Source organism: Microtus oregoni, unplaced genomic scaffold (genome assembly GCF_018167655.1).
Source record: "Microtus oregoni isolate MIOR12 unplaced genomic scaffold, Mior012 000003F_ref0000135, whole genome shotgun sequence".
NCBI lineage: Eukaryota > Metazoa > Chordata > Mammalia > Rodentia > Cricetidae > Microtus > Microtus oregoni.
The window spans coordinates 32,103,277-32,127,631 of record NW_024543062.1 but is presented as its reverse complement, the minus strand read 5'-3'; the positions used below and the strand labels follow the sequence as shown (position 1 = coordinate 32,127,631).

General features: G+C 45.4%; 1 protein-coding gene across 2 annotated transcripts in view; it reads right to left on the bottom strand.

The window, feature by feature from the left end:
* The window catches only part of Coro1c (coronin 1C), a 73,368-nt gene that overhangs the window by 32,755 nt on the left and 16,258 nt on the right, over positions 1–24,355 (bottom strand). For both annotated transcript variants that reach the window (XM_041648328.1, XM_041648329.1), the window contains exon 2: positions 15,149–15,348. In XM_041648328.1, the coding sequence (XP_041504262.1) occupies positions 15,149–15,343 (195 nt within the window). In that variant the 5' untranslated portion in view covers positions 15,344–15,348. The remainder of the gene's footprint in view (positions 1–15,148; positions 15,349–24,355) is intronic.

Here is a 24,355-nt window from a genome sequence, read left to right as displayed (position 1 = left end):
TCACGAGACAGTGCTGAAATGGGTCAGGACCCTGGCATCCTCTCCTCAGTACCTGACAGATAAGTGGCCTGTTCCGAGCCAAGCAACATGAGCCCAAGGGAAAATTCAGCCTTTGAAGTGTGCAGACAGCTGGCACAAGGCAGAGGTGTAAGGGCACAGTTTCCACGTGGCTGGCCTGAGCCAAAGGTGACAACTTTGAGCACATTCCAGCCAGCAACCCCCAGCCTGGCAAAAAGTTGTTGCCAGCTTTGGGTTTGGGGCAAGACTTTAAAATTTCAAGCAAGTGTAAATAAGATTCAGCCTCTGGACAGAGCTCACACTTCTTAACAAAATATTCAATTAGGCAGCAAGTCCTGCCACAGGCATGGGGAGGGTGGAAGAGAATGGGGGAAAATGGTAGCATCAGTAAACATAAAACTCTAGGGGGCTGGAGAGATGGCTCAGTGGTTAAGAGCACTGACTGCTCTTCCAGAGGTCCTGAGTTCAATTCCCAGCAACCACATGGTGGCTCATAGCCATCTATAATGAGACCTGGCGCCCCCTTCTGGCTTGCGGGCACACATGGAAGAAATGCTGTACACATAATAAATAAAATTAAAAAAAAACAAAAACATAAAACTCTATATAATAGGCCTTTAAAAAAAGAATGTTTTGCCAGCATGGTAGAGGAAGCTTTTAATCCCATCACTTGGGAGGCAGAAGCAGGTGGATCTCTGAGTTCAAGGCCAGCCTGGTCTACAGAGTGAGTTCTAGGAAAGGATCCAAAGTTACACAGAGAAACCCTGTCTCGAAAAACTGAAAAAAAAAAAAATTTTTTTTTTTTGAACTGAACTGATTTGCAAAAGCATTCCTCTTTAAATGTAAACCTCTGGTTACAATGGTATGACCACCGATCCCAAGAGAAAACATCTGCCTCACACTTCCATCTTAGGCAGTATGTGCTACATGTGCTAAGGTCACACTGTGAGATCAAACACTAAATGCTACAACATACAGCAAATTTCCCACGGACATTATTATACAGGGATGCCACTCTGCGGAGAGATGGACCTGGAGCATTTTCACCCTCATGGACCCTAAAGCTTGTAATGTGTCCTGTGTGGTTTATACAAGATCATGCACAAAAGAGCAATTCCTCACACTGTGTGCTCAACAGTCAATCAGACACAATGAAACTGCTGCTAGAAAGGACCAATGAGCAGTCGTCACCCACCGGCCCCTTCCGGCACAGAAACACGTAGCATTTGTTAACCTGTTCCTAAGTAACACATACCTTTGCAAAGGTAGTAACTACTCCAATGGCAAAGTGGCAGTGGCACATGGGACATCAGTCTCAAATATTCCCTTGAGACACTCAAGGCAGCTGCACACTTCCTCCTAGCGTCTATCCTGAAACTTACTACATAACCCCAACCTCTGCTTCCTGTTCGTCTCCTATCAAGTTGGGCAGATGCCTCACTTTGGTGTCCTTTCCAACTTCCTAGCTAGGCCTCTGTTCCAAACTGGGTCTGGCCAGGCAAATGTGAGGGTCCAGTGAGCCGCACTCCAGACTAGAGAAGGGAAGCCGCCTCGGGAAGAGCAGCTCAGTCTTTCCAATGTTTGCTTTTTATTTAAGGAAAAAATGAGGACAAACCCATTTGATGTGCCCATATTTCAGTAACAATTCCTTTCCAGCTTTGGGTCAATAGACTGAGAACTGGTGAACTTCAGCAGGGAGAATGGAATCAAACCCGTGCTTGAAAGTAAAGGAAAGTTTCAGTAAAGCATAAGGGCTCCATTCACAGGAGCAGGGTTCAAAGGAGTCAGGAAAGGGCATCTGCTGAAGCTGCTGCCTTCTCCAGCTTCATTTTTCTAAGAGAGAATTATTTACGGCGTACATATTCTGCTAGGATCTGTGCGCTCAGCTGCTCCACAGGGACTAGCTGCACACCATGGGCGACTTGCTGATGAAACACAAGGAGAAGTTTTGTTTTAAGAGAACAGAAACACCAGCCTTCAGGTATGTGGGCGTGTTCTGGAGTCAAACAGACTGAGTTACGCTGTGAGGTAAAATAAGCCAGCAGCAAAGTCTGCCAGGGGAGGTGTGGTCTGAGGGAAAACAGACTGTGCCTATGGCACACAGGTAACCTTTGCATCACAGGCTGCCTCAAGAGCTGGGCTCAACAACTTTCTTTTTTGTGAGGCGGGGCCTCTTATATAGTATCCAGGCTGGCTTGGAATTCAGAGATCTGCCTTACTCTACTTCCCAAGTGCTAGGATTAAAGGTGTATGCCACCACGCCCATGTTTCAAAATAATTTTTAAATTTATTACTGTGTGTGTGTATGGTGGAGGTCACGTACATGCTACATCACTCATGTGGCAGTTAGAGGGCAAGTCTGTGGAGAAGCTTCTCTCTTTTCACTTTAAAGATATTCTAGGATTAAACTTAGACAGCAATTACCTTTGTCTGCTGAGGCATCTTGCTGCCCCAGTACTGGATTTAATATAGATCAGACCTAAAGTAAAGCCCACTGAGAACTTGAGAGATATTACTATAAAACTATGAATATTTCATCAGAAGGCAAAAAAGAGTGAAAAAGTTAACATGTTCTTATTCAAATAAGCCACACTGGGATGTAGTTCAGTGGTAGAATAATGGACAGACACACAGTCCTAAATGCAATCCCTATAGCAACAGAACAATAAAAGCCCCAAACTGAACCTGTTTGGGGCTCCCACCAGCCCCCAGGAGTTCTTTCCTAGCTTCATAACAATCAGTATCCTCTCTGCTTTCAAAAAATACAAAACAGCAAAATGGAAATTGGATTTCCTTTGTGGAGGGTAGGGATTTAGTTTATTGAGACAGGGTATCACTATGTAACCTTAGCTGGCTGGAACTCAGTATTTAGACTAGGCTGGCCTCAAACTCAGAGATCTGCCTGCCTCTGTCTCAGTGCTGGGATTAAAGGTGTGTGCCAATCCTAACCACAATGGCCAACGCAGTATTTCTTAAATGACTTGAGAAAAAATTTACAAAGTAAAAATCCAATACTTCTGATCATCATACTTTCATGTGACACCTCTGAGCTGAGATCAGACAAAAATCAAGAACCATGATCGGGCAGAATATAGTCAAAACCATGATTGGGTAGAATATAGTCAAACCAGCTTTTCAGATTAAAAGAACAGGAGTATAGATCTAAGTGCACTATAGAGGGTGTCCCACCATTAAAGAGGAAGCAGTTGTCTAATCTGTCCTAGTGAGCAAATGGAGCTGCAGCACAGTTTGTGTCTTGTGAACCAGGTAGAGGAGTGGAGTGCAGACTCAACTCAGTGGCAGGTGTCACTTATGCAGGACTCAGTTCTTCCAGATGAAACCCACTTACCACCAGCAAACACGCACCCCAGCTCAGTCTTCCCCGAACTCTACGGTCTCTATACCCAAGCGGCAAGGATCTTCAACTTGCCAAGAACAGTTTGCTGCATGTGTAGATGACATTGCAAAAATGTGTTCATTCCACACCGAGGACTTAGTCTGGGAGCAGCGATTGGTGTGCTCAGTGAGGACCTTACGATATCCAGGAACCCAGCAAAGAGTTAAACATTCCTTGCCTGGACTAGGTGGCTTCTCACCACACACTTTCAGATCCCATCATTCTCCAAGCAGCTGTGCAGCCAATCAAAGCAAAGGGAGGAAATTATCCTGGCCAGCTGTCAGCCCCAGAGCACTGATGGCCATATATGGTAAAAACCACTGTCAGAGACAGTCAGGCCTGCAGGCCGGCTGCTGGGGACACATCCGTGAACTGCAGCGGCAGAAGCTGGATGAGGTGAGGAGATGTACAAAGGACAGGCTGCCTGCTCATTTTGGGGGTGGGGGTGGGGTGGAAACCATCATCTGCTGGGCATACTCTCAGTGAGTCACAGCCATTTGCAGTCATCAAAAATAGCCCCAGGGCACACTGTGAGGTTCCTTCTGCCAGCACTTTGTGCCTCGTTGTTAACTGGGGGGGGTTGGGGGGGGGGAAGCAGAGCTTTCCCTCCTTGCTCCCTCCAATAAGTCTGGAAAACACAGGCACTAGGAGGAAATGAAAGGGTCCTTCTGTGGCACTTCATGTGGTAATGAGGCCATGCAGCACTCATGTGGCTGGCAGCTCAGGACATAATTTAGAAGTCATTGTTCTGCACCTGGTGCCCTCCCACTGCATCCCTAGCCCATCCCCCAGCCTTTCAGGGCCCACACACCTCAGAGTGTGTGGAGGCATCAGACAGACTATTTCAGTAGACAGTGGACAGGCAGCTCACAACACACCAAGAAATGGCACGTAATAAGACCCTCTTCCATTAACACCAAAAGCTATGAAGTGCCAAACAGCCACCTCTATACAGTGGACAATCAGCATCACTCTTCGTGGAAAGGAAAATCGCCTGACAGCATGTTCAGCTGACACAGCAATGCAGCCAATGCAAATCTGGCAGGTGCTGGCACAGTGGATCACACAGAAGCGCACCATGGGAGCCTGAGCTCCTTTTGAATCGCCTGTGAAAGGAGGAACTTATCAGCTCAGCGCCTTGCACTTAAAGGAAATCCTCAGGACAGAGCTGTTGGGATCTCATTACTATCACAAGGTATGGCACACATGGAGACTGAACACCTGACACTATCTGGGCCAATAGCAGGAAGACCAAGCTGTTGTCTGGTTAAGCTTTCCATCAGGGAGAGAATGCAAAAAGGTTCAACTAGACTACAAGTCCCTAAGACCCCTGGTCCTTTACATATAATAGGAAAGAAAAAAACAACAAAATGGAATACTTAGACATGGAAGTTCAAAATAAGAAAAGGCCTGCGGTCTGAGGCAGTCGCTCCTGTACCAGGTTCAAATTCCGCAGGAAAGAGCAGCCAAACAAAGGGCAAAGCTCACAGCTCATGAAGAACATCCTTCAAACACAGCTGGATGGAAATATGGCATCCCACTCAAGTCCCTGCCTCCTCCTGAGGTTAAGGGAAGACATCTGGTTGGTGCAGCGTTACAGGACCTGAGCGTTTGTTGGGTTCTTCACATGCTCTCAAGGAAAATGACAATTCTGCACAATTCATATTAGAAATAAAGAAAAAAAAGCCCAACAAATGTGTGATTTTCTACCATAAAGCTACTTTCAACAACTTCTGACTTACAGTGTTGGTTCATGTGACACACAAATGATCAGATCCATTTCCTCTAGCATGCCATTCTCCCATGCTAAGAAAGTCAACCTACACCACTGCCTTCCTGGGGCAGAACACATCCCCATACTTCTCAGATTGCACACTGATGGGGCTTTGCAAACAATCTTCCTCATCTTCTAGCCTTAGGTGGGATTCATCACCCAGGGCCGGAGCACTTGATGCAGTCACAAAGCTCAGCACTGGTTATTAAAAACAGTTACCTAGAGCTGGGCAGTGGTGGCACACGCCTTTAATCCCAGCACTCGGGAGGCAGAGGCAGGCAGATCTCTGTGAGTTCGAGGCCAACCTGGTCTACAAGAGCTAGTTCAAGGACAGCTTGGACTGTTACACAAAGAAACCCTGTCTTGAAAAACAAAACAAAAACAATAAAAAACCAATTACCTAGACAAAACCTCCTGCCCACAGGTGGAGTTGTCATCCTCGAATGGCAGCAGGCACAGTGCAGCAGTAGCTGTGCGGTGTGGAAGTGACAGCACTCCCATCTTCCATGCTCTGAGCTTGTGTGGGATGTAAAGCCTACTATGGGCATACTACCAGCAGACAAAGAAAAGTACCAACCAATTGGTTCCTCCTACCACGAGAAACTTGTTCAACTCAGAAGTCATCTTCTCAGACAATGAGATGAGCCTGTTGGACAAGAACCATGACTTTGGATAAAATTACACCCGCACACACATTCATTTTCAACATTGCTCAGATCAATCACCACTGTCTTGTGGAAACCAGAAGTATGAGTCAGACCCAAGTTTTGTGATTCCTGGAGAGTGCCACTCAAGACTGACACTGTACAATACAGCCAGTGGGGAATGTCTACAGAGGCCTTAGTGTTGTGCCCGATGAAGAAGTGACTGGCACCCTAAGAGACACCACAGACCCTTGAAGCAAATGAATGACTTCTATGAGAAGAGTTCTCGGGGCACCACAAAGCAGTTCAGGGATATCTTTCTGCCTGAGATGACCCTGCTGTCCTCAGTCCTGAAGAGCACACTAATGATGTGCACCTGTATAAAAATGTTGATGATTCAATTAGGAGTCCACATCAAAGGAATAACATACAGAGGCATCAAAGCAGATAATGAAAAGACCGTTCACTCTGCTAAGCAGACTCAAGATGCTCCTTGTCACCAGCCCCAGCAGCTTCGTGGACAAAGTATAAGGCACATCACTGGAGGGATCTGTGTGACCTGGTTCAGAGGCCACAGTTCAGACAAGAAGTTAAGCTCCTTAAGGTATGTGGGGCTCTTCTGAAAAGTGAGTGAGAATGGCTCTGACTGGGATGAACCCTAGATACAGAGAGGCCAGATGTACAACAGAACAATCAGCAGAAATTTTTGAAGTTCACTGGATTGAAAAGAGCTTTTAATCCCAGCACTCGGGAGGCAGAGGCAGGCGGATCTCTGTGAGTTCGAGACCAGCCAGGTCTACAAGAGCTAGTTCCAGGACAGGCTCCAAAAACCACAGAGAAACCCCGTCTCGAAAAAACAAACAAACAAAAAAAAAACAAAAACAAAAAAAAAAAAAAAAAAAGCTCAAGTGCTGTATTTTGATGACAACAAACACAATAAACTGGCAGACACGATGCTAATGTGCAGCTGACTGAGTGTGGTCCAAAATCAAAGCCATGAATATGAAGGAGTCCATTCAAACATGGTGCAGCTACACACCTGACCACAGACTGGGCTGCTGGAACAAGTGTAGGCTCACAGAAGCAATGAGTTGCAGTTGGTTTCGTAGGCATGAAAAAGAGAGAGGAAGAGGATAAAAGAAAAGACCAAACTTGTTTTCTTCAATGCTGAGTTCAGTTTTGCATGGACCAGACCTCAACCTTTCCCAAGGGGAGGTCACAACTCATAGATCGATTATATAGTGTTTCTGAGCCATCTCCTAAACTGTGACACCCACCATATGTTCTACCTCAGCATTCCTCTACAGCACGGTCATGCTGAATGGTCACAGTCCCTCTACCTTCAGAGAACCCTGTTGCAGAGAGACCCAGGGCCAGTACACTGTATGGCAAGAGTGAGGCATATCACCAAAGAGACCAGTGGGACCTGCTCAGTGTGGTTAGGGAAAAGTCATTGCAGGTCAACAACTTGACAGGGTCGGCTTTCAATGAGACTATCGATTTCTAAAAAGCATAAATCAATATGCCTTTTGGTATTTATTTTCTACCTTGTGGAGATACCCAGGTTGAGACAGGTGCTAGCCACCTAAGATGTGGCCTTCCTGCACACAGGGCCCAAGGGCAGGTTTCATGTTGAGACTCTGATGCAGCCCTCTGGGACTGATGAGTCTACTTGATGTCATCTGTGTTCATCAGGTAAAGGGAGAGACTGTTCTCAACAATTTGTGAGAAATTTCCTGATTGTTTACAGGCAGAATGATGGCAAAGGCAGGGATACAGTGACATGCAAAGATAGCCACTGGCAGAAGGCAGATGATCTAGGGAGCAATTCATCAGCACCAGCCTGCAGCGAGGAGCAGAGGGGAGTCCAATCTGCAGCCAGTTCCCAAGCCTTCTGGCCTTTAGGCTTTCATAGATGTCCCACGCTGCTTCAAAAGAATGCAGTCTCCTGGAAGCACTCTCTTGATCCCTCAGTATATGCTTGCTGTGCCCCGACAATGTAACAGGTGGTTCTCTGTTCTACAGAGATGGGACACTATACAGTAAGGCAAGAACAGAAGTGACACCTCAGGACTCAGTCCGTGAGTGGGAAAGGCAGCCAAGACTTGAGAGAGATTCACTGAGAAACAGGTGAAGGGCAGATCTTCTTCCCTTCCCCTCTGGAGGAAGAAGAATCCTTTTTAATGTCTGTATCTACAGCTTCTGTCAACAAATCTGCTGCCCTGTCTGAGGGCCACAGGAATGGCTGGAGTTAGGAGTCACCGTCCTGTTTAATGGCATTTTCATTGCAGATGATGGCTATGTGCCTATGGACAGAATAGCCGTGGTTCATATTACAGGACTCACTGTGAGTCTTTGCTCTGACCTGGCATATATTCTTTCGGTTGTGTTTTGGTTTTTCAGATAGGATCCCACCATGGAATTCAGGCTGTCCTCAGATCCTCCTGCCTCAGTTTGGAGTCCCAAATGACAAGGTGGTAGGGCGGGTTTGGTGAGTATTAAATCTGGATTATGGCAAGATCATGAAGGAGGCGTGCATCTAACTGCAAAGTATAGTGTGTAAATGCCTTACAGCTGGATCTTATAAAGGCATTGTCTCAGCTAAGGTTCCCTCCTTTCAAATAACTCTAGCTTATGTTACACTGACATAAAACTAGCTAGCACAACTCTTACTGCTCACATATGGAGTGTAAACAACCATTATATGTCAAAGACTATAGTCTGATAATACCTGTATTACGGTTGCTGCCTGCCTATCAAGTTACCCCGAAACACAATTGCCTAAATATGAACATTTATTTATCACCTCACAGCTTCTACTATCAGGAATTCAAAACTGGTTATGTAGTGTTTTGTGTCAAAGTCTCATAGGACAACAAAGGACAGGGTCTGTCCTGAATAAGCTAATGAGCTACGGCACTGTTGGAGGGTCCATGGGCCTCTCCGCAGAGTTGTTTGAATGTCCTCACAACATGGCAGCTCCAAAGAGGCTGTTAGGCTTTATGACCTACTCTCAGAAGCCATGCTCCAACACTTCCACCACATCCAGAGACCCACACAATGGCACAAATACCAGAGGTCAGAGTCATCAGACGCCATCTTGGAGATTGATCCCACAACACTGTTTGGACAGACTTTGAGAGGCTGGACAGTCACTTGGTTTACACTCTCCACCCAAGTGAATCAAGAGAGTATGATCAAATGATGGCCCTGTCTATAGTGGGTAAGAAAGTAATCATAATACAGTGTGACGGTGCAGCCTGTAGTACAGCACAGCACTGCAAGCAACCAAGAGAACCCAAAGTGTGCTTTTCTCTGCTCAGCAAGTCATGACTGATTTTGACCTGAGTACTGAACAGTAAGAAGCGACCAATTATCAGACACTTGGAATACTGACTGGAATCAAATTTTCTTCTCCCAAACATGACAGAAACTCTAGAGTAGTCCTCGTCAAACCTAGTCCTATCTGAGACTTGGGTCTTAACATCATAAGGCAGTTGTTGCAAAAAGTGAATTGGGTTCTCTAGTGCGTCTAGCAAGTGCTATGCACCATTCCTGCAAGAACCGAGACAATGACCAGTGATTGTTTTCTGTACATTCTGAGAGCATTTGCTGATTTTTTTTCACCAACTGATAGTTGAGACAGACTACAAAATGAGTTAAGACTGGAGTTCACAGCCACAAAGCAAAATCCCTACAGTCTTACATATTCGTTCCCAAGGTAGCGGGAGAAACTAACTGTGCAGGAGCCAGTGAGGTTGCTCAGTAGATACAGGCTCTTACAGCCAGGCCTGACAACTGGAGACCAATGCCCAGGACCTACATGGTAGAAGGACAACTTCCACAAGTTGTCCTCTGACCATCATAAGAGCAATCACTATGAACATCATACACACACACACGCACGCACACACGCACACACACCTATCTAAATAAATAAATAAAGGTACTGCCCAGCAACACTGAAGGGACAAAGAGACGACAGTGGCACAAAGGTTAAAGAGTCCCAGTCAGCCTATCAAGGCCTATACCTCTCCAGACAGTCATTGCACCAAGGAAATCAGTAGTCACTCCAAGACACAAAGATCCTTTACAACAGAATAGTCAAGTGGGAGGGAGAGGCACCAGGGGGACAGGAGCCTGCAGTGTGGATCCTCCATCCTAGCTGGAGAGCAAGTGCACATAGCTCGAAGAGCAGCCTCCACCCTTACTTGTTAAGGCAGGACTGACATGTTCTCTGAGGTCCAAAGTTCATGTGTATGCCTAACAGGAACTGCTGCTTGTTGTGCTTGCTTGAGTCTCCATGATTCATAGCAGGGAGGGGATGTTTGCTTCAGCTACGCATCATGAGTATGGCTACTCTACAGAAGAAAGATTGTTCATGCTAGCCTGGCAGACTGTCAGGGGACTGAAAACCTGCATGTTGGAGACAGGGCAGCTTGGATACTTGTAACAAGGGAAAAACTATTCCTCATGCTAACCAAAACCACAAAGCCTTTATGCATTTGGCAAGACTGCCATGTCTTATTCATTCTCGGAAGGACTGAAGAACAAGAAGCACACCAAACCATACCTATACAAGTCAGGGTAGAGTGGCATGCCATCGCGTGAGCAACATTACAGACGAGACAGTGCTCACGTGGGCTAAGCCAACCCACTACACTTTAGCTGAGAACGCTCCTTATTCCTCAGCAGGAGCTTCTAACAATCACTTTCTCTAATAAAATCATCCACATAAAAAACTCATAAATCACATGCTTAAAACATGATCCAACATGCTGACTGCTCATGTGTATGCCAGTTCTTGTGCATGTGCATACACACACACACACACACACACACACACACACACTTACTTCAGTATATTATTAACATTTTGAATCTTAAGTCCTAGAAGACAGAGACTGTCTAACTCATTTATATTCTCTAAGGATCTAATCACAAGACTCTCAGATTACAATAATGTGATTTACTGTGGGTAGATATTAGCTTTTAAATGTGAGACTCTGAAAGGTCATGATCCCTTTGATCAGTATGTGCACACTCAATATTGCTACGTGAACAGAGTCCCAAAGAATCATCAGAAGCCTCTGAGAGGGACTAAGAGCATAACTAGGGACTGGAGAGATGGCTCAGTGGATAAGAGATCAATGGTAATGGCTGCTCTTTCCAGAGGACCCATGTTCAATTCCCAGCATGCACAGAGAGGCTCACTCCAGTTCCAGAGGATCCAACGACCTCTTCTGGCCTCTGCAGGCATTGCACAAACATGCAGACAGGCAAAACACTCATACACATAAAAATAAATAATTTTTTAAAAATAAAATCAAAGTCACATCTTGCTCTCCTTTCTTTCAGAGTAACTTTAGGCTGTAGCAGGCAGAGCAAGCTGGTGCTCACCAAGAGCTCAAGTCCTTGCTATCTTTTCTTTGTCTTCTCTCTCTTTGGGAAGGACAGGGTGCTGAGACAGGATCTTACTACGTAGCACTGGCTGGCCTGGAACTCACTATGTAGGTTGCCTCCCCAGTGTTGGAAATAAAGGTGTATACCATCACACAGGGCCAGTAGCAGCAATCTGATACTTTCTGGTGCAGATTAGAAAACTGACCACAGTGTTTGGGGTGCAGGGTGGTAGGGTGCAGCTTGGTGACAGAGATCTTAACTAGCAGGAGTCAGGCCTGAGGTTTAATGGGGATGACCACAACAAAAAGTAGATTCAAATCTTTCTAAAGGGCAAAAATGCTGGCAGTGCAGGCACTGAGTTTACAAACAGCAAACCAACGCATCACATGTGATGGTCAAAAACAATGAAATATCAGCAACAATGTAAAGTCCACAATCCATACGCAAATGCCTAGGGTTATATATAAATTACAGGGTAGGTATTTCCTGCCAACATAGAGGACATGGATGGTCCTATTTTCTACAGCTATTGATGCCCAGCAGCTAGGCAACATCTTAGGAAGAACAGAAACACCAGTGCCAGCTGACACCCAGCCTCATGGCCAGGCCTTGCTATCACAGCACAGGACTGTGCAGGGGCACCTCTTGAGGGCCCCCAGGACTGACCACCACCCTTTCTAGCTGGGCAGGGACCTGGCAACTGTTCTTTGAAAGAAGGGGGAACAATGGAACACCAACATTTGCTTTCTGGATTCTGAATACTGAACCTACACAGAAACTGCCTCAGAGCTGATGGCCATAGGAGAGGAAACACACTGAGAGCATACAGAATTACCAGGGGGAGATAAACATACATACACACACATACACACACACACACACACACACAACACACACATACATTCTTTAAGTTAGAGAAAGAGAAATAGGACACAATGACAGATCCATATCCCACTACAAGGTGACCCAGCCAGGATTCGATTTCACAGCTTTTCAGTTCCCAGACCTCATTTTTTCCTCAAAGCCCCTCTGACACAAAGAGTTAACTGTGCGCATTAATGTCTGAAAAGCAGAGTGCCTGTGAGCTTGCTGAGGAGAGAAGTCAAGAACGTCAAGCACTGGTCTACCTTCCAATGCTGTCACTAAGTTCACATTACTGTTAACCCAGCTATGGAAGGAACCTAGACGACTCCTCCAAAGGAGAATATATGTGTATCTGTGTATGCACACATGTATGGTTGCATTCACCTGTGTGTGCACAGCGGAGGTCTCTTCTATTGTTTTCTACCTTATTTTTAGAGACAATGTCTCTCAGTGAGAACTCACCATTCTCGATAGACAGGCAGCCAGTGAGCCCCTGGGCTTCTCCTGCCTCTGCTCCCCTAGTGACAGTGTTATAGACATGCATTGTTGGGCCTAGTTTATCACATGATGCTGAAGATCCAAACTCAGGTTCTCATGCTAACACTATCCACTAAGCCATCTCCCAGACAAAGCATAACAATGTTCAAAGGACTCCTCTATTCTCATTCCCGTGAGGATAGTTACAGAACAACACTTAATGTAGGTAAGAACCAAACCAAACAGATCTTCTGGAAATGCTGTGAATTTCAAAGTCTCCCATGGTTTGCAAAAGCGAAGATGGACTCACTGCGCCTTTTGCGGATGTGGAATCTGAAGGAACTGTCTGAGCTCAGTGGAAGATTAGCCATTCACAGTTTATTTTGGGCTCCTTAATTGGCTTGTTCCAGTTCTTTGAAGAAAAGAATGTCTTGAATTTGTCCCACAGTTTATAAAAAGAAAAATGCTTTAACTCCAAGCAGACCATGAGTCCCTGACCTGGCTGACAAGCTGTGGTTGTCCTCCCAGATGGCCGCCCTGAGCCATAGTAATAAAAAGAACACACGGCTCAGAGGTTAAGAGAACTTGCTGCTCTTCCAGAGGACCTGAGCTCTCCTCTCTTACCCATACCAGGTGGCTCACAACTATCTCTAGCCTCAGCTCCAGGGGATCCAATGCCTCTGGCTTACATGTGCACATGTGCCCTCAGGTGCATGCATATGCTTACATACACACAGACACTTAATATAGGTAAGGACCATACCAAACAGATCTCCTGGAAGTGCTGTGAGGTTCAAAGTCTCATGTGCAAAAGCAAAGATGGACCCACTGAGCCTTTTGTGGATGTGGAATATTCCTTTACACTGTATGAAGATGTTACTGTGATTAGTTTAGCAAAATGTTAAATAGCCAAAGGATTTTCAGGACAGAGAGAATACTGGGTAGAAGAAAGGGGAGAAGTCAGACACAGAATGAGTTGGACACACAAAATGGGATAGAGGTAAAAGCCATACGGTACAATGTAGATTAATAAAAATATAGGTTAATTTAAGTTCTTTTTTAAAATTAATTAATTTATTTATTAAAGATTTCTGCCTCCTCCCTGCCACTGCCTCCCATTTCCCTCCCCCTCCCCCGATTAAGTCCCCCTCCCTCATCAGCTCGAAGAGCAATCAGGGTTCCCTGACGTGTGGGAAGTCCAGGACCACCCACCTCCATCCAGGTCTAGTAAGGTGAGCATCCAAACTGCCTAGGCTCCCCCAAAGCCAGTACGTGCAGTAGGATCAAAAACCCATTGCCATTGTTCTTGAGTTCTCAGTAGTCCTCATTGTCCGCTATGTTCAGCAAGTCCGGTTTTATCCCATGCTTTTTCTAAGAGTTAGTTAAGAACAAGCCTAAGCTATCAGTCGAGCTTTCATAATTAATAAGAAGTCTTAGCAGGCAGGACAGAAAAATCTGCCTACATCTATATGTAATTAAAAACAAACCCTTGAAAAATAAAGGAACACACTAAACAGAAGTATGGGCAAAGCACAACAGACATTCAGTATAAACCCACTCCAAAATCAGGTTAAGTTACCATGGTATGGCATTAGTCAACAGAAACAAAGGTATCAAAGTAGAAATATCTCCAAGGTTCACATTTGCCAATTAGAAGCTGCACGGGAAATGAGTGTTTGCCTTGTTCCCTGAGCACCCATCTCCCTAATTCTTTGGAGAGCTGGTTCAGTTGTGTAATAAATCCAGCCACAGAAGTCAAACACAAATGGAAAACAAACAAGCTAGTCATGAACACCCAAGAGGAACTCCAGGAGAGCCAGAGGTTTCCCCAAGGGGAAACCTCCACCTGATGTGGAACAGTACTCTACTGACAAAAAAGCTGACTTCACCGTGTCTGCTTTCAGAGCCCATGATCCATAGTGAGCTGTGCGCTAGTCCACATGGCTCAGAAGCAGATGTGAAGGTGGGCAAGGTCCCCTGTGGATATGCACAGCAGGGAACTAGCGGTACTCACTGCCTGCATCTTCACATGGCGGTAAGGGCACTAAACCCTTGCCTCCATCCAGAGTTCGGGACTCACCAAATCCCTTTTCCTCCTACTGCTAAGGAGAAGAGGTGCACAAAAGCTTCACCTCATGCACATCTGGGACAGAGCTCAATGGACAGAGCCACTCAGTCAGGGCCTTTCAGTCTACACCGTGTTAAACAGCTTAGATCCTATGCTGTGACTTATTACCAGAGCTGGGATAATCTTGAATCCTGTGTGTCTGTGTGAACCCCTCCAGCACCCCTGCCCTGGCAACAGGGATGGAACCAGAGTCATGTGTACACTAAGCAATGAGATACAACAATCTACCATTGAGCTATAACCCATTTCTCGGAACATTTTCTTGAGTTCACATTCCACTTACAACTCAAAATCCAAAAGGCCAGGGGCTGAAGAGTTGGCTCAGTGGGTCAGAGTACTTGCTAGCCCTTGCAGAGGACCTGGGTTCAGTTCCCAGCACCCACATAAGGTGACTTAGAAACCAACTGCTTGTACCTCCAGCTCCAGAATGGGGCATCACTCACCTTGTGCAGAGGAAGCACCAGGAACGCTCCTCCCCCACTCGCTTCTATGATGATGGCAACAAATCTGGGGTTGACAGCACAAAAGGAACTGTCCCAGGTCACTCGGGAGACTCGGATGTCATCGTAGCACTGGTCGTTTTTCACTGCCTGTCCAAAGACATGCCGGAACTTGCTCTGCCGCACAACTCGTCGCATCGTGTCTGCAAAAAGAAGAGAGGATACATGAGTATGTATCATGGGCCACAATTGGCAACAGTAGCTGGCAAAACAGAACACCTTGGCATTCAGTCTAATGTCCTAAAAAGTAGTCAGACTGCAAACCCCAGTTCTCTCTGCAGCATACACAGAAAGCTATATAGCACAGAAGACCATGTCAGGACACAGAGAGCAAGAGAGCACTGCAGACCATGTCAGGACTCGGAGAGCACTGCAGACCGTGTCAGGACTCCGAGAGCACTGCAGACCGTGTCAGGACTCGGAGAGCACTGCAGACCGTGTCAGGACTCGGAGAGCACTGCAGACCGTGTCAGGACATGGAGAGCACTGCAGACTGTGTCAGGACATGGAGAGCACAAAGAGTGATGCAGACCGTGTTGGTAAGACTTATAATACCCAGAGCCAGTCCATAGCTTTAACTTACGATCATGAAGGAAAATCCATCTTTCAGGGGTGGGTGGGAAAGCTCATTCCACCCTTCCTATTTTGGAGATGGGAAAATACCAAAGGGAATATACCTTGTAGATATGAAGCTAAAGTCCCAAACAAGTTATGATCTGGTGGCTTTCTCCTCAGCCTGCAGGGTCATTTTCCAGTTTTTACACATCTGCCTCTCCCTGACATCAGCATTCCTCTGGCTGAGCGTTGTGCTGGCTCCCCAGAGCGACTCCACATTGCCAACTATGCAGACTCAAGAGACAGAAGCAGTTGCCCTGTCTCCAAGTGCCTGCTACTATCCTCCTGGAACAGGCTTGCCCTTCAGAGCAACCCAAACCAACTGCTGGCTGCTAAGCATCCCAGTGAAGAATGGGAAATCCGACCTGAGTCAAGAGCCAGGTCTTAGGAAAAGGAGAAGCAATTAAGTGGGAAGTGGTTGATGGGGGCTACCTTACCATGACAGTGACTCTGGCAATCCCACCCTGCATGGAAAAGTTAGGAGCCAGGTACTGGTCTGTCAGGGCAGTCAAAAACAGCCTGATGACATGATGATGGTGGCAGCTGGACAGAAGAAATGGAACAGGCCACAGTGGAAGAGAAAGGAGACCATGGAGAGAGTCTCATGTTGGATCACTTAACATCTGGCAGAGTAAGCTAGGCATGGGGAATGTGGGTGACAGTTAGCTGGGGTCCTTGGCTCCTCATGGGTCATTTTAGACAAATCCCACTGGGTTGCCAGATGGACCTGAACACGGAAAGCTTTGTGCTTCAGGCCAAGTCCCCATCCACTCAGGTTTTCTAGCTGGCACTTGATGTAATTTTCCCGTCTGCTTCTGTATGGCATTCTGCTCAACAGACAAATGGAACGTGGATAAAGCTAAGTGGAACTGGCATGTGGCCAAACCCTGACAAATCTGTTGAAAACCAGATCACTGTGAACAGAAGAGGCCAGCACCTGTCCATTTGTGCCAAGTGGGACATGTGGTGGGCAATTCTATTTCTTGTCCTCTAACAGCCTCTTGTGTAGCCCTGAAACCACGCTCAGATGCAGAAGAAGAGTTTGTTTATGTCAAAACCTCCTGTCTTCACAAGGCTTGTGTAGACTGTCCTCTTTTCCTCTTTGCAATGCTGGGGCGTGTGGCTAGGCAGAGGCAAAAGTTCGGTGGCAGATCGCTGAGCCCCGTGTTCTGGAGCCCAGCTGCTGTCTGACCTTCCCTGCTGACTATTGGGATGTACACACTTTGAATGCTTGGTAGAGATGCTAAGGACTAATACTCAGCCAACAGCCTTCAAATGAAATCGTGTGAGTTCCTCAGGCATGAGTCAGACATAGCTTCCACTGTGGCAAAAACGAGAGGCACACACCTCCATGCTGGTTGCTCTCAGAAGCCACCGCCCTCACAGCCAACAGTATTACAAGCCACTAAGGCTGGAGTCCCCACCAGCACTGCCCAGAAAGGTCAGTTTAAGGAGTTGAGAGATGGCTCAGCAGTTAGTGTCTCTACTGTTCTCTCAGAGGCTCCACATTTAGTTCCCACACACGTCCAGCTGCCTGTAGCTCTTGCTCCAGTGACTCCAACACCCTCCTCCAGCCTCCGTGGATACTCGAACTCATATTCATATACCATAAATAAAAATAAATCTTTAAAAATAGTTAAAACAGAAAAGAAAAAGACTATACTAGATTAGTCAATGTTTTTAAGGATTAAAATATTTTACAAATTCATAAAATTAAAACCAAAAGAAAAAGTCTGTGACTCACACCTTTAGTCCCAGCACTTGGGAGGCTGAGTCAAGTGGATCTCTGAGTTTGAGGTTAACCTTGTCTACAGAGTGAGTACCAAGATAGCCAGAGCTACACAGAGAAAAAAAAAAAACTCTGTCTAAAATCAAATTTTAAAAGGCCACAAAACAAAAACCAACAGAAAAGTAGGCAAAAAAAAAAAAAACCCACAAACAGGTAACACACGCATAGACAGAGAGAGAGGGAGAGACAGACAGAGAGACAGAAAGAGAAAGACAGAGAGAGAGAGGGGAGGGAGAGAGAGAGAGAGAGAGAGAACTCACCACCATTCCCTCCCCAAGTCCTAGACCTATGACAGCAAAGGAATAAGTGAGTGTGAACACACAGGATTAAGACAGGAACGGAGCCCCCCAGAGAGCAGACCTGACAACAAACTTAGAAAAGCCTAAATCACTGAATGATTGCCGTGGGCACCTCCTACACTCAGCTGAGCATCTTAGGACACTCTCACAAGGACTGTAAATCCCTAGCATAAACAGAAAGGAGAGCTGGGTGTAGTACTGCAAACCTGTGATCCTGCACAGGAAGGCTAGGATCTCAAGGTCATCCTCAGTTCACCAAGGTAAAGGGCCAGCATGGGCCACTCAGCCTTAATAAATCAAACAGTCCCCTTCACCTTACATGAAGTCAAGCTAACTTTCATTCTAATTACATGTTTGTAGGTGGAGACTGTTGATTTCTTTTTTTTTAATATTTATTTATTTAATATTCTGTCTGTGTCTATGTCTGCAGGCCAGAAGAGGGCACCAGACCTCATTACAGATGGTTGTGAGCCACCATGTGGTTGCTGGGAATTGAACTCAGGACCTTTGGAAGAGCAGGCAATGCTCTTAACCACTGAGCCATCTCTCCAGCCCCCGACTGTTGATTTCTTTCCCGGCCACCCAGACCCGAAATATCACATAGAAATCCTATTAATTACAACACTGTTTGGCCAATAACTCAGGCATATTTCTAGCTAGCTATTACACCTAAAATTGACCCATTTCTATTAATGTGTGCATTGCCACAAGGCTATGGCTTACCGAACGGTTCCAGGTCCTTCTCCTTCATCCTTCTGACTCTGCCTACTTTCTCTCTATATCTCTGTTAAGATTTTCCGCCTGGTTTTACTCTGCTAAGCCATTTTGGCCAAAACTGCTTTATTCATTAGCCAGTAAAAGCAACACATATACAAAAGGGCATCACAGGTTCTTATAGTTCAATAGAAGAATACAATTTTAGCCGAGAGCACAGTGTGAAGGCACAGCCAGCTTTCCTGGCCTGAGCTGACTCAACCAAGCAGAATTGGGGCTTGACAGGGAGTTTGAGCCCATTCATGTTCAAGATCAAATCTAATCTGAGCCCAGCTGTCCACCTGTGACACTGCTGCTTTGGCTGCAGAGAAAGTCTCCAGCCCTTCAAACACAACAGAGAACAGCAGTACCAAGAGCAAGCTCCAGAACCTGTGAGCATGCGTGTGAATGGCACAGAGTCTGGCCACAGTTCACTGGGATAAGCCACAGACCCTGTGTCAGTGTCCTGCCTGAAAGTAGGGACAGACACATACATAAAGTTGACATGATGGTTACATGAGCACTCCACGATGAGTCATAAGAGATGGCTCTGCTACAGTATCTAGTATCAACACACAAAAGCCATCACTCAACAAATGTCACCATCCTAGTAACTGGCCTAAAATAATCTGGACTCAAACTCCAGTTCTGCCACTTGTCAGCAAGTTACTTTACCCTCTGAACCCAATACTCTCATGTACAGAATGAAGAGCGCATGCTCGAGAAAGCAAGCTGGAAGCACAGTCCAGTGGCTCCATCAGCAATCTACAAAGCAGAGTTGATGCCACTTCACAAGCGCCTCCCAAAACTACAGAGCAGGAGCACTATAAGCGGCCTGAGTTCTGATGCAAAACAAGATGTCTCACACACACTACAAGTCAACACTTCTCATGAGCATGGGGACAAAACCCTCAGCAAAATGCTAGCAAAGCATGTCCTGCAACACATGACAAGGAAACACACATCAAGACCAAGTGGGATTTACCTCTGGTAAATGCAACAAAAGTTGATTCAACATACGAAAAGTGACTGGTGGGACCTACCACACCAATAGAAGAAAGAGAAAACTCACATGACCACCACAGACACAAAGCATTTGACAAACCTGATAGAGCACTCAGCAGAGGAGGAATAAAAAGGGACTTCCTCACAATAAAGGGAAGAAGGAATGACCACACCTAACACAATGTCCAGTGTTGAAAGGTTACTCTCTGAAACATAAATGAAACAAACTGCACTCTGTTCACTTCTACTCAGGACTGCACTACAGGAAAAATGAACAAATGCAGCCAGGTGCAAGAACCAGGAGCAATGCCCAACAATCAGCTATGTTTCTATACATTCACAACAGGCAATGCAAAAATTGTTAAGAAACAATTCCAATCACAACAGCATTAAAAGGGGGGCAGTGGTGATGCATGACTTTAATCCCAGTACTTGGGAGGCAGAGGCAGGCGGATCTACAGAGTTAGTTCCAGTACAGCCAAGGCTGTTACACAAACAAACAAAACCAAAAAAGAAAAAAAGGACTATACGTACAAATAAGCCTAAGAGGAGTGAAAGACCTGCACACTCAAACAACACACCACTGCAGAAAGAAATTAAAGAATGGAAAAGCATCCCATGCTTGACCACTATTAAGACAGCAGGATCGGCTGGGTGGTGGCGGCACATGTCTTTAATCCCAGCACTTGGGAGGCAGGCAGAGCTCTGTGAGTTTGAGGTCAGCTTGGCCTACTAGGACAGCCAAGGTGACACAGAGAAACCCTGTCTTGAAAACCCAAAAAACAGCAGGATTCCTGAAGCGAGGAATAGATTCCAGTAAAGTCTTCTAGAAGCTCAGGTAAACACTTCATAGAAGTGGATGAACTGACTCTAAAACTCGCATGGAATCACAGAGGAGCCAAAACAGTTAAATAACCGTATAACTGTTAAAAAGGACACATTAGGAAAACTCCTTTCCTAATGTCAAAACTCATTACAGGGCCAGGGGGAGTGGCGCACATCTTTACAGCACTTGGGGGACAAAGGCAGGTGAATCTCTGAGTTCGAGGCCAGCCTGGCCTACAGAGTAAGTTCCAGAACAGCCATGGCTACACAGAGAAACCCTGTCTCAAAAAAACAAACAAAAAGACAAACAAACAAAAAGATGATGATGATCAAAAGTGTCAAAAGAGCGGAAACTATACAGCTCCCAGAAGCATACCTTCCTGGCCCTGGGTGGCAAAAGACCTTAAGTGCAACACTACAAGCAACAAAAGAGAACAGAGCCCTTCTCAGCCTGCACAACAGCTCAGGGAGATGGTGGCAAGAACAGCTCAGCTCACACAGCACTTGACATATAAGGAATAGGACCTGAATTTGTCCCCCAAAACTGATGTACAAGAGCCGTGTGTGGTGCACACTAGGGATCAATAACTGGACAGCACCAGGTCCCAGGGAGACTGTCTCAGAAAAAAAAAAAAAGGACAAGGAATGACACCAAGGTTGACCTCTGGACTCCCTGAAAACACACATGCACCTGTACACTCACGTGCATGTGCGCAGGAACACACAAAACAAAACAATTTAAAATATTGGCGTACTTAAGTCATTGACCAAATCAAGGAAATAGTCAACAGATTTCACAACAAATTCCAGTTAGCAGGAGGCAATGAAAATGTCTTTTAATTTCCACAAAAGGTAGCTAGATGTGGTGGTGCAAGTCTTTATTCCCAGCACTTAGAGACACAGGCAGGTGTGGATCTGAGTTTAAGGATAGCCTGGTCTACTTAGTGACTTCTAGGCCACCCAAGGCTATATAAGGAGACCCTGGTCTCAATGCCCCTCCACCCCACGTGTGCCTCCACCAACACGCATATGCGTGCATGCACATGCACTACAAATCTAAACCCCTTACAAGATGCAATATACCACCCTACCATAATTCCAATAAGATGGCAGGATGCTTGAACGGGTTTCAAAGAGTGAAAAAACAGAATGCCATTATCAGCTACTCAACGGGCTGAAGGAGAAGAAGCTTGTGTTGAGACCAATCTGGGCTACATAGCACAGACGTGACAGGGGATGTGTGGAAGAGGAGAAGGAAGAACAACAAAAACCCACCACAGTCAGATGTGATGTCACTCACCTGTAATCTAGCACCTGGAAGGCAGAGGCAAGATTACATTATCCTTGGCTACATATACATAGCAAGTTTGAACTCAGCCTGGGTTACCTAATGTGCCAACTAGCTTTATGTCAACTATAGACATGTAAGAGGAAAGAACCCTAATTGAGAAAATGCCTCCATAAGATCCAGCTGTAGGGCATTTTCTTAATTCATGATTGATGGGGAAGGCCCAGCCCATTGTGGTGGTGCTCGGTTCTATAAGAAAGTAGACTGAGATATTTCATATTCCACCCACCAGATTCTTCTTCCATTTAATAAAATCCTTTTTCTAAAAAAAAAAAAAAAAAGGAAGTAGACTGAGCAAGCCATGGGAGTAAGCCAGTAAGCACCACCCTTCCTTCCATCAGCTCCTGCCTCCATGTTCCTGCCCTGTTTGAGTTCCTGTCCTGACTTCCTTCAATGATGAACAGTGATGTGAAAGTTTAAGCCAAATAAACTCTATCTTCTTGAGTTGCTTTTGATCATGGTGTTTCTATAAAGCAATAGTAACCCTAAGTAGGACACCTGAATAGCCCAGTAGAGAGTAAGCTTGCAGCCTAGGCCTCCACACAATGTCCTCTCTAAGTAGGGCTGGCTTGAATCTCAGAAACAACCATCTGTCTCTCTGCCCTGGTTTCTAAGTTAACAGTGAAGCCAGAAAATAACTGATTATCCAGCAATCCAGGCTTTTGTTTTGTTTCTTAGATAGGAACTCTCTATGTAGCCTAGGCTAGACTCAAACTTGCAATCTTCCTGCTTTGACTAACCATGTGTTGCGATTCTAGGCCTGTGCCACCACATCCTCCTAAGGTGTTGGTAGCAGACAGTATACACTACTACTTTTGACTCCAAATAAAGAAAACCTAAACCCTGAAAAGTACTATTCATTATTCTAACACCCAAAGAAACAAAAACATAAACAAAAAACCGCTTCAATTTCCTTGTATTTTGGGTAGGCATGTAACCAAGAACGACCAGCAAGGGCCCCTCATGGCTAAGGGCTGACTAAGCTGTAATGGCTCTTACAATCGCCACTCCCAAGGCTGCTGACAGCATTAAGCCCCGAAGACTGAATGGCAGGCATCACAGGGTCCTGCAATAACTTCACAGGGAGTACAATAAGTGTATTTGAGAGAAAATATAAGTAAGACAGAGCTGTTATACCACAATGGCATAAATAAAGTATACTCAAAACACCCGAGTAAATGTTTCTCTATTTTCTCAGTCTACCTCTACCACAAACAAAGGACAGCCATCTCGACATTTTCCTGTTTATTGGGAAGTTGTCTAAAGACTCGTGCAGGTGTATTTCTATGGGCGTATGAAAGGAAACACATCCTGCAAGACACACACAGGAAAGACCCTATTAACGAAGCCCTGCTAGCAAGTCTGCAGACACCATTCCAGTACATCAGAGTCCACAGCAGATCGCTCGGATTCCCTCAGCCAGGAGCAACCACAGAAAGGCTCCAAAGAGTCCATGAGGGATAGGTCACACCCTTTCCAGGCATGTTTCAATGGAGACTAGATATGTTATTTTATATTTTATTTTACTTTTTTATTTTTCAAGAAAGGGTTTTTCTGTGTAGTCCTGGCTGTCCTGGAACTTGCTCTATAAACCAGGCTGGCCTCGAACTCAAGAGATCCAGCTGCCTCTGCCTCTCAAGTACTAGGATTATAGGCATGCACCACCACTCCCCAGCATGAATGTGTTATTTTAAAAAGAACAGCAGGCGGCTAAGAGATGGCTCAGCAGTTAACAGCACTGATTGCTGTCCCAGAGGGCCCAGGTTCAAGTCCCAGGACCCACATGATAGCTCACAACTGTCTATGAACTCCAGTCTAGGAAACCCAATGCCACGGCACACAGTGATGCAAAGACATATATGTAGGCCAAACATATTATTTATTTTTTAAACTAAAAAGATTGGTAGGATAGCAGCTGAGGCAAACCTATTAAACCCTGAGTTTGCTTTTAAGAAGTAAGAAATGTAGTAACCTGTCCACCTATGTAGAACACATTCACAAAAGCAAATGAACAAAGCAAGACAGAGGGTTCCTGATTAAAACATGGCACGAGGAGGTGGCTGACCTTTTTCAATTTGTCTTAAAGCCCATCAGTGACATTCTAAGAATCCACAAACCAAACATTTTTACTACAGTCAACATTAACAACTTCACAGGACACATTTAAAGGAAAAAACAGGCCATGTGTAGTAGCTCACACCTTTAATCCTGGTATTCTGGAGGCAGAGACAGGTGGCTTTCTGTGAATTTACGGTCTAACCTGTTCTACAAAGCAAGTTCCAAGACAGTTAGGGCCACACAGTGAGACCTGTTTTTTTTTTAAAACAAACAAACAAACAACACTTACCTAATTTAATATGCATTATTTTATGTGTATGAGTATCCTGTCTGCATGTTTGTCTATGTACCACATGCATACTTGGTGCCCAAGGTCAGTTCCACTTGCTGGCTGTGTGACTTTAAATATAGACCTACAATGTACCTACACTTTATAAGTAGAAATGGAAAAGCCAGAA